Below are 14,092 nucleotides of genomic sequence, written 5' to 3' on the forward strand. Positions count from 1 at the left end.
TCGCAGCCGACTTATCTCCGCTTATCTCGAGAAATACCAACTCGTTAGATCCAGGGTGCTAACGATTCATTTTCTAACGTGTATTTAACTTCCTCTTACATAATTCTCTATATATACAGGAAGTTGGATATCTTCGATACCTTGCAAATCCAAGAACATCGGTTTTTGCTCCAAATTTCGTTATTCATCGATTTCAGTTATTAATTCCTCGATATTTTTACATCAACTGCAATCCTAAAAATCAGCTTACAAGATTAGCTTCGAAGAGTAGTATATTTCCGATTTTCATTGGTACAGTACAATTATTCGATCATACGTACAAGAAAACCCCGTGAATCTTCAAAACACCCTCCAGTAGAAAAATCCAGGAGGCTATAGTTGTCCGTTTGTCGGAGCGAAGAGTCGGCTAGTCCCCGGGTTGTCACGAAGTTAGGCGTCGCGAACAGCCGCTTGCCAAACAACCGTGCGACGATGTGTAATGTTCGAGCAGAGACGAGCATATGGGACGAGAAGAACAGAAGGCAAAGAGAGAGAAGGAGAGAGTGAGAGGGCAGAGGCACAGGCCAAGCTAAGCCGAGGCAGCCAGTCAGCCACACAGAGCCACGGTATACAACGTGCCTCGTATATGATGTACTGGTTTGCCTGGCGGCGGTGGGGTCAGGGACGTGACGAAGGGTGGGTGTTACGGTGGAGCGAGAGGGGCAAAGTCTTCAGACACGACTCTGGGGTAGGGGAGGAGGACAGAGAGGCCGCGATAAGTGGGGAAGGGGAGATGCCGACAGAGAAGGTAGGGCACACAAGAGTAGAAGACGGCGAAGCAGGGCGGGGAGAGAAGGGAGAGCTGAAAGCAGGCCTGTTGGTTGGTTTCAACTATATTTGTTTATATTTACACAATAAGCAACAGCCTCGCTGGTTGGGCTGCTTGGTATGCCTGTGCCGCTTTTAGTGTTTAGTCCTCGCTACTCGGTCGCCGCGTGAACGTTGCTTTTCGTCTTCTTTACGGCGTCGTCGCCCGTTTTGTCCTCTCTCCTCTCCATTCCTCCTCTATATAGTTTTCGTCTCCTTTTACACGCGCTCGTCCCAACCGTTTCTTCTTCGTCATCCTCGTTCCATTCGTCTCCTCTCTTTCTTTTTTCCATAGCCCGCGCACACGAGTTTTGACGGCTCCTTCGTGTCCACGTGCGTGTTGCCAACGACATTTTCCAAGTGCGTTTTCACCCCATGTGTGCGCAAGCCTCGTAGACGATGCCGTCGTTTCGTTTTTAGGTTAAACGAACGAACGAGGAATTCTCGGATCGTAAATTAGTGGTGCGTATATTCGTTTGGTGAAAGAACGCGATCGACGATTCGCGTGATAGTTGTGCGCCAGCTGGAGGATCAGCGTACTTCCGGTATGGTGATTCTTCGCCGTTGAAGACGCTGTGTAACTTATTTCTCCTCGCGAGTGGTGTTTTTGTGTGATCCGGTATTTACGTTCGCTTTTCTACGCCGTTGTTTTTATTTTTTTTTCTTCGTGTCGCGGAAAGTGTTATTCGTTGCGAAACCATTCGAAGAAACACGTCCTTCTCTCGCTGTGAGACGCTTCAAGTGTATTACGCTTCCATGAATTCTAAACTGGCTATTGGATGACTGAAATTAGCAACTACGAACTTTTCTTAAAGTAAGCGAACTTTTGCCAGTCGAATAATATTGTTTGTCAAGGTACAGGAAAAAGTAGGAGTGTTACATTATCGTATAGGTTAATTCCTCGCGTGAGAATGCAAACGATAGAATATATTATTAGCGATTCGTTTGTATATGTGTACGTGTGTTCCGCGAGCTAAACATTGTTGCCTTTGCCTCGAGTGTATGGAATCACATGCGTCAGACGTGATCTAAAATTGTTCCTACGTCGAGGGCAATATCGTATAACTAAAGCATATTTCAAAACCTTCGTAGAGCCGGCTATCCTTTTCTTTCTTCTTTTACCGTGGTCCGTGGTTACCGGAAACCCAAACTTTCGTGCTTCGCGAGTGAGAAACATCTCTCGAACGATAGCAGCGAAACGTTGTTGACCGATCGAGAAATTTCGCGGTATGACGTAATATAAGATGCCAGTATAGACGCGAAAACGGCGAGTTCAACGATGAAGTTCAGTGCACCAAAGAAGCCAACAGTCCGATTGACGTAACGATGATCGTGATTTCAGGACGATGGCATAATGGATCATGACACAGACGGAGACGGCGCGATCAACTTGTCAACGTCACAGCGACCCTCCGCCGCCACCACCCCTAACGGTGACACCCCCTCATACGGGCAAGATCAACAAGACAACGACCAGGTAAGGAATTAATCTCTGGAAATTTGCTTTCGATAAGATAACCGCGACGTTTTCTTTTCTTTTCTACGATTCTTCTCTTCTTCCCCTCTCACTATCTTCTGTGAAAGCTCACTTTTATACAATGCTTCCAAGAAATTTCATTCTCACCGAATACAGCACGATATTATGAAACACTCGAATCTCGTTGTCGGACGATATTTATCTTTGATCGTATTTTTTTTTTCTTTCATTCCTGGAATTTATGTGTAACGCGGGAATAGTGTTATTAATAACCGACGACATCACTCCATAAATAGCACTAATTTTAGAGGCAAACATCTGCTTACTAACGATAAAGCGCTTACTAAGACGTCCGGCTAGACTCATTGATTTCTCGGAATAGAGGAATCTTGAAGCGATAAGAGACTCGCGACTGCAATCTATCCCAGCCGTATCTCTGTCCTATGAGTCTCGTAGGGAATGGAAAACGAAATTGAACCGTTTGAACAGCCGCATCTCGCGTCGATACACTTGCCAGGAAACCAGTAAACCGATAACGATCCATGCCTATGGAGGGTTTCGGGTTCAAGCGAAAGTTTCCCCTTCTCTCACGTGGAATAACCGCTTCGAATGCGATACTTGCGACGCGTTTGACACCCAGCCACCATAAAATCGAGCCCCCTGATTTCAAATTCAATTCGAAATCCCGCGTTCGCGGCTGTACGCAATATAGCGTTTCGGATAGTAGCGCGAGCACCGTCGAGGGAAACAAATGTTTTATGGCCCTTAAAGCGGCCTTTTCGACGGTTTCCTTTTCGAAAGGGGCACGAATATGGTCGCACGATACCACCAGAGCAGCAGGTATACAGTCACCTTTGGAATGCATATATGCGTGACATATGGGACACCCAGCTTCTGAATGTCTTTCGAGACATATTGTACGTCTCCATTTATAAATAACACTTTACTTGGTAATTATTCGTTACGCTTTACCGCTATCCTCTGGTCTTCGATATCTTATTTTAGACAACCGAGAACATATAATATAAAATGCATTAAAACGTCGACAACGCGACGAAGATATAATAACAGTTTAATAATGCCATAATATTATGCAATATGTTTCAACAAGTGCTTACATTTTTTATAACACAATACGACCTACAATGTTAATGTATATACAAGATTTTTTTTATAAGGTATCATAGCTTCTTAATTCACACAGATCACTGGATAAAATCCAAACCGATTAAGCTAGAAGCAATTTACGCTCACAAGCATATGCATCATGTGGTTAAAATACGATACATAGCGAGAAACAAAGGGACGACTTGTTTTTAGAAAAATTGATCAAAACTACGGAATAGTAATTCTTTTCTCCTTGTCGATCGCCATTCATTTCTTTTTTTTTTTTTTGTGCTTCATATTTTTCCACATTCATTTTTTCACGAAGAGTCAATATTCCTAACTACGCTTCAACCCATTCGTGCGTTGGGTCGGTCGATAAGTCTCCTTTCATCGATAACGGTCACCGGCGGGAAATAAATTATTTTAATAATCGCACAGGCAACATTATCCAGGGTATTTTCATTCGTACACCGCGTTTACGCGCGCGTATGCGTAGATAGTAACGGTGAATATCAAGTTCACGTGACGCACCAGGTAAATACGTGTGTACCACTACGGGCCTATGAATTACACGTGCGACACGTACATCTGCTCGCCTGTTGGTTACGTGTAAACAGAGATTCGCTTATCGTCAGTCTGACACGTATACATAAGTATACCGTGGAGAAGAGAGGGAGAGAGAGAAAAAGATATTTTTGGTATTATTTTAACGACACACTGGTCTACTTTCTCGACGCGTTTTTAGTTTAAATGCATTCGTTGATTTGTGATTAAAACGAGCCACCAAAACCGCATAAATAGAACTATCATCTAGTCAATACTTACACGTCAATCGATAAATCGAACGATTAATTTTCGGTTACTTACAACATATTTAAATGTCAAACAAGCGTATTGTTGTGTTCGATGGTAAACGAAAATGTTAGATTCGACACGACACTCGTGTTGTATAGATCGTAAAGGTCTTTTCGACGGCGTGAGATTCGAGACGATTCGAAGATCGAGTTTTGAGAAACTATCAAGTTCTGCTGACCACTCGCCAGCTCGACCGCGACTTCCTGCCCTCCTCCATTGTCCCATAGACGGGGACCCAGTCTTGCCGGCCACCGTAACTTTAGCGCCAGTGCTGATGTTCCAACTTGTCGGCTCTGTTAAAATACCTCCAATTGTTTTCGTCGGCCAATTATTTGCAATTATAAGCTGCCATTGGATTTATTAGATTATTATTATCAAATTGCCTGTTTATATTCATTCCGTCTTTGAAACTTGGTTTATCGTTGATCTTCATTTTTATGTGGACAACCGAAATAGCATAGTTGTCCAACGAGTAGGCAAATACAATTGAAACATTGGTCTTTCAAATTTTTGCATGTATTTCGAAGTAGACGTATGAGAGAATGGGGATGCAGAGTGGCTTTGTGATATCTTCGCTAGAAAATAAAAAGATCATTAAAAGAAATACACGTAGAATCGGATGGTTGTCGCACTACGCTTTCGTTTTACAATTTCTTGCACCCTTTTTGTCGTGCTTTATCTCGATATCGAATCACAGTCATATTTCGAAAGAAGGGTGAGACAGGAAAATTTATTACGAAGTAGAGTACATGATATACAGTGGCTGTAGAAAGTATCTGCACACCATTGTATTTATTATTTTGCATCTACTAATTAATTAAGTCCAACTGCATCAAATTTCGTGTCATTTAGTGCTACTTTCGTGTGATTACAATAATTGATATCATAAAAATGAAATCTGGATTCTGATAAATAAAACGCTTCGTCGGAGAATAAGGAGAATAAAAATATTTTCCATAATCACTGTAGATCACCTCAGGGGAAGACGCGCTGTGCTCCATTATCCTTTCTTCGAAATTAATGAGCTAGTGTTCGCACGAAGGTTGACGCGAAACTTGGCTACAAGAGACGCTGGCCACGTGAGTTTCAGCCCCGAAACTGAGATGTTGGTTGTCGCGAGACCAGTCACCTTAAGTTTCTGTGGTTTCAGAGTCGATCGAAATCCCGCGGTGTTGGCTGACGCTGTTTATAATTTAACAGGTTCTCTGAGTGGAGGGTTGCTCGCAAGGCTTCGAACCACGTCACTGGAGACCTGTAGGTCCTCGAAGACACGGAAGTTTCTTCTCCAAATTGGCATTTCTCGAAACGAACGCAGAGAAGTGTACACACAGATCGATAATCGCGACTATTCTAAACGAAATCGTAATGGACGTGTCCCTATGAAATCGCAAACGTTCGTACTGACGGAGTAGTATCGAACTGTACGGACTCTATCAACGGATTAACAAAATAAGATATTCGTGAATAATGCAGCCGTGAATTTGGTGGTTGGGACAGCGCGTTTTCGTCTGACCCGTGGAAAATAAAGTACCTCGACCTGTATCCGTTTTGATGGAACGCCGTGGCTAAACTCGGTGCAGGCGAATACGGCGATTGCGCGTTAATATTAGCTCGATAGTCGATACCGCGAACATTCTGCGATCGTTAGACGAGAGGGGACAGAAAATAGAATTCGATAAACCGTTTCGTGCAACCTCCGCTTCATATTTCGTCCAGTTTTTCGTCCTAATATATTACAACGTATATCGTGTACATCAAGCTGCACCAGTTTCAAAGACGGAAAGCGAAAGCGAAAGATCGAATTCAAACGTGACGAGACCCCTCTTCTTGGTCCCTCGATCAACTCGGAATTCGTGATCACGACGTCGGTATTCACTGATTAAACAAACTTTCGCCGGTGTGTCGATATTTCATTAGAATCAAGGGGGTCGTTTATCCCGGCGATTAATATCCAAACGGGTCCGCGCGAGGATGAACAGGAATCCAGAGGATCTGGCCGGATAAGAGCCGCACCACGGGTATTGACGAGGTCGTTCGCTCCTTCCTTGAAATGCAAAAAGGGGTTGCGTAGAGGCAATGGCGAAGGGGTGCTTAGCGGGAAGAAACGTTGGCTGAAAAATAGAAAAAGCTCGGGAAGGAAGAGGAGGTGATGGTTGTGATGACGTTGGTGGACGAAAGAAGAGGCGAAGAAAGGGGAGAAAGAAAGTCTCGATGAGAGACAAGCGGAATTCTCACCTTCGACTCCCCTCTCTCGGTTCGCAAATTGCGGATAGGCTGTCCTTTCCAATCAAGCTTCTGCTCGGCATCCCACACCCGTTTTCTCCCCCGTCTCTTTTTGCTGCCCAATTCTTCTCCCCCATCCTTTGGTTCCGTTATACTTTTCTACCCTCTTTGCGCTATCACCCCCGGTATTCGAGTGCCTATAACCAGGCTGCAGCCTGATCCGCATCCACGCTCTCCTCGTTCTCTTTCTCTGCGGCTCGAGAGCCGAATCCCGTCGTAACTTTTACGTAACACGCTTCGCTATGAATATCGATGCCCGGGGAATTAAGGAGAACTCGCTTTTCTGTAATTGAAAGAATTTTTGTCGTGCTGAGCCAGCTGGCCTGCGCATAAAAGGTTTCCTTCGTTTTCGCGCTCGCTGTGTCTCTCGGCGATCTTCTTCATTCTTCTTTCCGTTTTTTACTTTTTCCTTCTTTCTTTTTCTTTTTTAAGTCGGAAGCAAAGGCTTTTTCCTGGTCGCGTGAGCACCAACGTCAGATGACGACGGCGACGAGGATTTTAATAAATTACTGAAACCGTTCACTGACTGGTGACTGGTTCAACTTCCGCGAGCCGCTCGTTACGCGAATGAGATACTCTTATTTCATTTCTCGCTTAGTTTCTCAGTTAGGGAAACGTGCAATTTTCCGACAGATGAACGATCCTTGACCTCGTCTCGCGTTATTTCGCTGAGCCTCACCATTGATTCGCTTGCCTTCCACTTTGTTTGAAACGAATAAATCTTTTCTTCCGTTTCTTCTATAAATCACGTAACAACAACTAACATTTGTCCACATTTCAGTTTCAGAAATGATGTATTACAGTGAAAGTCGTTTATTTTAACTAGATTGCTAATCACTTTCCGTAAACAAATTGTTATTAATGATTAATCTCGGAGAAAACTCGATAAGCAGACTAATTCGATCCGTTAGCGTCGTAAATTGCTGACGATTGCGAAGAAACAAGACCGAGGTATTTATTTTGGATTCGTGCCAAGTGTTTCGGCGATGCCTGTCAATTTCTGGAATATTCAATCAGCTAAGGAACAGGCGGGTAAGAACAGATCGCCGTGATAGAAGCTGAGAGAATTCAAGTTCGCCACAACATCGCGACGTCTCGCGTAGTCCTGGAAGTCTCGGTTTTATCTACATTATTAACCGGTTGAAACCTCACGGCTGTGTACTTAAATCCAATCTAGAAATCCCACCCTTCTACTCTCCCACCTTGCTACCCCCGAGGGGCGAAGGTCGACAGAGACTGGCAAGGGCGATTACCCTCTATTATTCACACGCTCGATTCCTGCCGCTGAGTGATACCTGAGAAAATCTAGTAGAACATCCTCCCAAATTTCAACGATATCTTACGACGATGCCTCTCTCTTGACTTTTTCCTCGGACACTTCTTTTCCTTGTATCCTTGACGCGCGCAATTAAGTTTCATGGAATTGTCAGTAGAAACGGTAGAAGTGTTGTTGAACACTGATAGGATAAGGTAGTTAAAGGATGTGTGAAATTTAAATTACGTATACGCGCAAAACGAAAAACTGACCGTCCAGGATCATTCGTTTGTCGTGTACCTTTTTTCGTAGTTTACCGTGGCAGACGAAAGATTTATTAGACAGCGGATTTCTCGTAGAGTTCTGTGCAAACCTATAAAGCGCGACAGTCTTTATCTCATTTTTATTTGTAAAATATCACTATCCAATGAGTAATTTAAATAAGCCGTAATTTGTTACACCATTAAACAGTAAAAAATTGGTAAAATATATAATCGAATAAAAGTACATGATGGATTGTCGTATTTCATGCAATCAACGTAAGGATTCGGTTGTCGCGAGATCAATACGACGGCAACAAAATAATAGTTCTACAGTTGGATTATAGAAATAGAAATTCTCGCGACACTTGTTCATAATATTTTTAAGCTCAAACTTGTGTAAAACGAGAATTCTACTTTTTCTAAATGCAGGCAGAATTTTACTTTATCAATACATTTGTTCATCGCTGTATGTTTCTTTGCGCTCTTTTATGAATCAACGAAACAGTTCACGAGAAACGGTTAGGTAACAGAGTGGTCACGTCGATAGAATGGCGTCGATGCGATTCCCGGAGTTTTTATGATCAGCTTCGCGTCGGTTGACAAAACTACGAGGCTCGGTTGGCCACCTGAAATAACTGGCAAGAGAATCGCGGCCAAACATTTCGTGTCGCTTCGTGTAAACACCATTGGATACCGCTAAATCTTTGCCGCGTCTCTTTCGCCTCGGAAATCTCAAACACCGAGGGGATTCTACGCGTAGTACACCTGAAACAACTGTGTTCCCACGTCGCGCGATCTTTAAACATCGGTCCCGTGTCTATGCCGAGTAATCTCTTTGTCTTTCATATTCGTAATTATTTGCAACGGATCGACGACGGTGAATTTAAAAGAAGTTCGCCGATACGGCTAGGCTCTTAATAGGACGGTATATTTAAACGGGTCTTTTCTCGAAACGTAGTCGAGTCTAAAGCGTGCGTCGTATATAAAACGGTTGAATATTTTCACATCTGTTTGGTTTTATCTTGACGAGCACACGCGCCAGTCTCGTTTTCCTTATCGGCTTTTATCACCGACAACAGTGGCGTGGCAATAGGGATTTCGTCACGCCTTTCTCAGCGTCAATTCTTTTCGCGACGTATTATATACATACGTCGGGAAATATATTTCATCTATCTCGGATCGATACTTTGGGCTCGAGTACTTGCGAATTGGAAGAAGATAGCTCCGAACTCGGCATCCTACCGCGGATACTCTGGCGCCAGACGGTGAAATTTAATTAAAAGCACGCGCGATGATTATTTGCGGAGACGGCGTTTATTTTGGAAATTGCGTCTCCCACGGTGTCTTCTCGCGAATTCTCGGATCCTTTGCGAGAGTGGGCTGGAGGTTTAAGAGAGGCAACACTTTTGCCCGAACAAAAATATCGTCCGTCGATATCTATAACGCCAAAGGAGACACGCGTATATCGAAAATGTTGAACGAGAGAAATTCGTGGCAAAATAAGGGGGATGCAACGCAAGGGGTGTATTTAACGAATTAGAGGACACAGCGTTTTGCAGGGGTTGGAAGCTCACATAAAAAAATGTGCATATGGTGGAAAGAGTTTGTGGATTGTCGAGGAATCCGGTTGGAGGGAAATGAGGGAAGAGGGATGAAGAAGAAAGAGTGGTTTCGCGCGAGGGACAGAAATAATGTGAAAGAGGAGAGGGGAAAGAGAGAGAGCGAGAGGGAGAGAGAGAGAGAGAGAAAGAGAGAGATAGAGAGGCACGTCGCGGCAAGAGTAGTAGAGACGGGGGTGAAACGTTGGCTAGAATAAACACATAGATGTTTTCTTTGTTCCTCTAAACTAAACAACCAACGAGGAATCTAAACAGAGGCCAGAACCCAAATTCAATTTGGTCGCCGCCTCCATCTCTACCTTCGGCTGTTCTACGGACGAAAGGTATCCTTCCACCCCCCTCTTTCATCCACTCTGTCTTTCTCGCGCGGACACGCTGCACGCACCCCACTGCGTTACACCCCCTGGTTGCCTTTCACCATTGTACACTTAACGCCGCCAGGATAGTACCTAATATTTACCACGGTTCTCTTATACAGGGTGACCGATCCCACACACGCGAACCTTTAAACAATACACGGCCACCGTTTAATACCTAAGTAAGCTTCTATCGGACCGACGCGTGTGCTTCACTGCGAACGCAGGCTATTTTTCTTGCAAATGACGGTGAAGAAAAGTGGGTGTTAATTAATCGAGTCTCTTTAACGATTTACATGCCACCCTTTTTTCTTTTTTTTTCTGCCTACATTTACATCGACCAAATTCTTTGGATTACCGGGCGCGTACGGTTAACAGGGAATGGTATAGTGCTAGCTTAAATACCAGTAGAGTTGTTTCGTCTGAATTTAAATCTTCAAATTACAATTTACAACTTAGTTTAAACAAATTTCTATTTGATGTTACTATCATCGAAAAAGAAATTCTTCTTGATATTTAATATTTAAACTGAAGGCTTAAATTTAAGATAAATCCATCACTCTCCTCTACAGAACGTCTCTAGCTTACAATTCAAGTAACCCAAATCTCGCAATTTCTACCTTCTTTCTCTGTGAAAAGGTCCGGTAGTGTTCCTGAAATAAAACTACTACCTGTACCATGATCAACGAATTACGAGACAGACTCCTAATTTATTAAAATCTAAGCGTATATTTAAACAGTGATGGAATTTTTCGATTCATTCTTAACAATTAGAATTCCCCATTCGATAACAAGAACAATCATTTACCAAACACATATGTGGACCGATTCCATTCAGAGGTGGCTCGTCCGATAATCCCAACAACAGCGCAGTGGGTAACTGTTCCCTCGCTCTTCAAACAAGCTCCTTCCGAAACTCCCAGAAGGCTGCTCATGCTGTTATTTAACAACGCGTTATAGAAGACTGGGTTGCGATATCACGTATTCGATGTGTATAGGAAGAGAGGCTGCGATGGACGCGGTCGTGCACGCGCAAAAGGTACGTACGTAAATACCGGGCACGCCTGGGCTCTGAGCCGGGCAAGAAAATATAACAACGAAGCGAAAGTCTATTAGGATTTTCATTTCCTGAATAAATAAAACTCGTCGAATCGTTTAATACCGCGGAGAGGAGTTCGCACGTGCACACGGTAATCCCAGCTTCTCGTCGGAGAATACCGATCGCGTATTTTCGCGCGTGCACGTGGAATCTGCGCGGATGTTTCGTCAAGTTTCTCCACCCTTGGTACGTCCTCTCTGCACTCCCTATTCATATATTCGACACGTACGTATGTATTTCTCACGTGTACGCGTATCTGTTGAGGAGCGCGCAACGATCAGTTGCGAATGTACGATTGGCAACGTTAACCGTGAACTGGACGTTAAAATGGCGAGTTCTTTTTTAAAATACCGGCGCATTTCCCCCCCTTGTGTACCGACCAAAGAAGCATTCGATCGTTGGAATGAAACCCCATCGTTTGTTTGTCGAACGAGCCCCGATTCTCCGTGTATGTCCCATGTTCTGTCCCGCGCCACTATTTTCATCATGTGTACACCCAATTCGCTATTTGCACTTTTACCTACTCGTACGAATCGCATTCATTCGTCATTGTCTTCATTTCACCTCTTTCTATCGTGTCCTGCACGAAACAACCTTTATTGGCGAACACGCTGTAGGATCGGTGAATTTGAAAGGTAGCCCCGATAATTCGATCGATCTCGTTATTAACGATTCGGAGGCACCAGCAGGATGGAGGTTTCAGCCGATCAACAGGATAGGGATTCGTTGAAGGGCTGCATCGTATTACGCGCCACGGGATTTCTGTCGTGTAAACGCTTGAAATCGAAGGAAGATCGGTTTTGAAGGACAGGTGGAAGGAACGGATAGAGTAACGGAGACGCGGCGAGAGGGTGGGACTGAACAAGTCGAGGAGAGAAAAAAGGGAAGTAGAATTAAAAAGAATCTTTCTCTCTCCGGTTGCGATGCTGGGTTGCAGAGTAACATGCAGGTCCTTCTCATCCCTTGGCCGGAATAAATGCGTACATCCCTCCATCCTCCCTTGTAATAATCCCTTCCGGTTAATCTGCTCCAATGTAGCCTGCAGCGGGAGTCGGTATCCGATGAACAGGAACGTGTGCACGCTCTTCTATCAAGCTCTGCACGTCGACGAAAGCACCGGTTTCCTACGCTTGCCTCTGGTACACACACTTCACCGGTTTCAGAAGGGCGAGGGGTGGTGTACGTTTCGGGGGTGGTGGCGCCGACAGACCCCCTTGTTCTTTCGCGAAAAACGAATAAATAAATATATATACTCGCGAACACCCCCCTCCCCTCACATGGTTCAGGTTCGTTCCACGATGCGCAGCCGAAAAAGGGAGATACATACATATATACATGCATGTCGGACGTTTCGAATGGAACGGTTGTGACGGGTTCTGCTATAGAAGAAGGGAGGGAAGAGTCGAAAAAGAACGACAAGTAGCCCTTGATACACTTCTCTCTTTCTGCCTAGCAGTGAGAGTGCGTAGGTGCTGTTGTAAATTATAACTTAGTTTGCGTTAGCCAAGCGCGCGCGCGTGTATCGGTGCACAGGAGACAGTGAAAAGTGAACAGGTATTTTTCTTACGGATATATGGCCTCCCTGGAAGGTCGGAGCTTTTTAATCGCACGGCTTTCAGCCGTCGCTAATAACAGGTCCGCTGGCAGTGGCCGACTCTTTCTCCAGGATTATTTAATTGGATGACGTATCGTTTGTTTCGCGATAAATAGACGAGGTTTCAAAAGGAACATGTAAAAACTCGTAGGAAAGATACTCGTGTATTCTAAAAGCTTCGTCTGTTTCACAGAGAAAGAAAGGGTAAATCTCGAGAGAAACGAGTACAAATATATATATATATATTTATTTATAGGGAGTGTAGTGGTATAGAAAAGCTGCTTGAAAAAGAAAATCGACAATGTCGTGGTGATCGTCGAATCAGGATATAACGGAACAACGAAACGATCTTCTATCTGCGGATCTAACGAACTCTCGTTCCTCGAGAACACTTCGAGTCGCGGAACATGCAAAATAAATCCTGGCGACTCGTATTCGTGCATGTTCCTCAAAAATAGCGATTCCCTCTTGAAGTTGGACAAAAAAAGGGGGTGCAAGAAGCGGAGTTCAGGGCGGGGGCAAAAAGAAAGGACAAGTGGCCCTTCGTAGGTTTGTCTATCCGAGTGCAAATATAGACCCGTGCAAACGGGTTACGCTCGAAATTATAGCGAGTGTCTCGCCCTTTCTTCCTCGGTTTTTTATCCAACCCTCCTCCCCCAAGGTGCCTACGGATCCCTTCTTCTCTGTGTCGACAAAAATGTACCCTATATCTATAAACAAACGAACAGTACCTGTGCAGTCGGTTTTCAGGGTAACACGATCCCTCTTGCCGCCTGGTCGGACCCAGGGAAAAGAATGTTAAGTAGCTACCCCTTCCCTTACCGCCTTCGCAACTTCCGACCAACCTTTGCCGTTCCTTCGTTCCTGATATTTTCATCTATCCGTGTAAATGTACTTAGCGTGGGCGCCTGGTTTCCACCCTCCATCCTGCCGCCACCATTTCTCTCTCTTTCTCTCTTTCTCCCTTTCTTTCTCTTTCTCTCTCTTGCTAGCTTTATTACGTGAATTTGGAAGCGCTGTAAGCGACTACTGCACTACGGCTGAAATAGGAGAAAGAGAGGGAGGGGGCGGCTGTGCGAGCCGGAGGCAGGAGGAAGTAGATGTACGTTTCGCGAGAGGTACGGCTTTCGCATGGGGGTGGCGGTGGTCGAGGAAGAGAGAAGGGGTGGCTGGGTAGCCACTGTACCATGCCAAGCTCTGAGAGGCCGCCTCTTCATACCCTGGATATGCATTTTCTGCCCCCTACCATTCCTCACGAGCTGCTACCCCGCTTCTATGATATCCTCTGTCGGTTCCTCTTATTGCTCACGCTCGTCCACACGAAATTCTCTATGTGTA

At 44.6% G+C, this 14,092-nt stretch overlaps 1 protein-coding gene across 26 annotated transcripts in view; it reads left to right on the forward strand.

Moving 5' to 3' along the window:
• LOC122574326 (forkhead box protein P1-like) overlaps window positions 1-14,092 on the forward strand; it is a 247,811-nt gene that overhangs the window by 150,217 nt on the left and 83,502 nt on the right. For 24 of the 26 annotated variants that reach the window (XR_006319002.1, XM_043741795.1, XM_043741801.1 and 21 more), the window contains one exon: window positions 2,189-2,323. Coding sequence is in view for 24 of the 26 variants with exons in the window: in XM_043741780.1 (XP_043597715.1) it covers window positions 2,189-2,323 (135 nt within the window). In the remaining 2 variants the exon portion in view is untranslated. Of the gene's footprint in view, window positions 1-965; window positions 1,661-2,188; window positions 2,324-14,092 lie in introns of those variants that run through there. The other 2 variants (XM_043741802.1, XM_043741808.1) reach the window with 2 other exon arrangements.

The sequence above is a fragment of the Bombus pyrosoma genome, linkage group LG13 (assembly GCF_014825855.1).
Source record: "Bombus pyrosoma isolate SC7728 linkage group LG13, ASM1482585v1, whole genome shotgun sequence".
NCBI classification, from domain to species: Eukaryota; Metazoa; Arthropoda; class Insecta; order Hymenoptera; family Apidae; genus Bombus; species Bombus pyrosoma.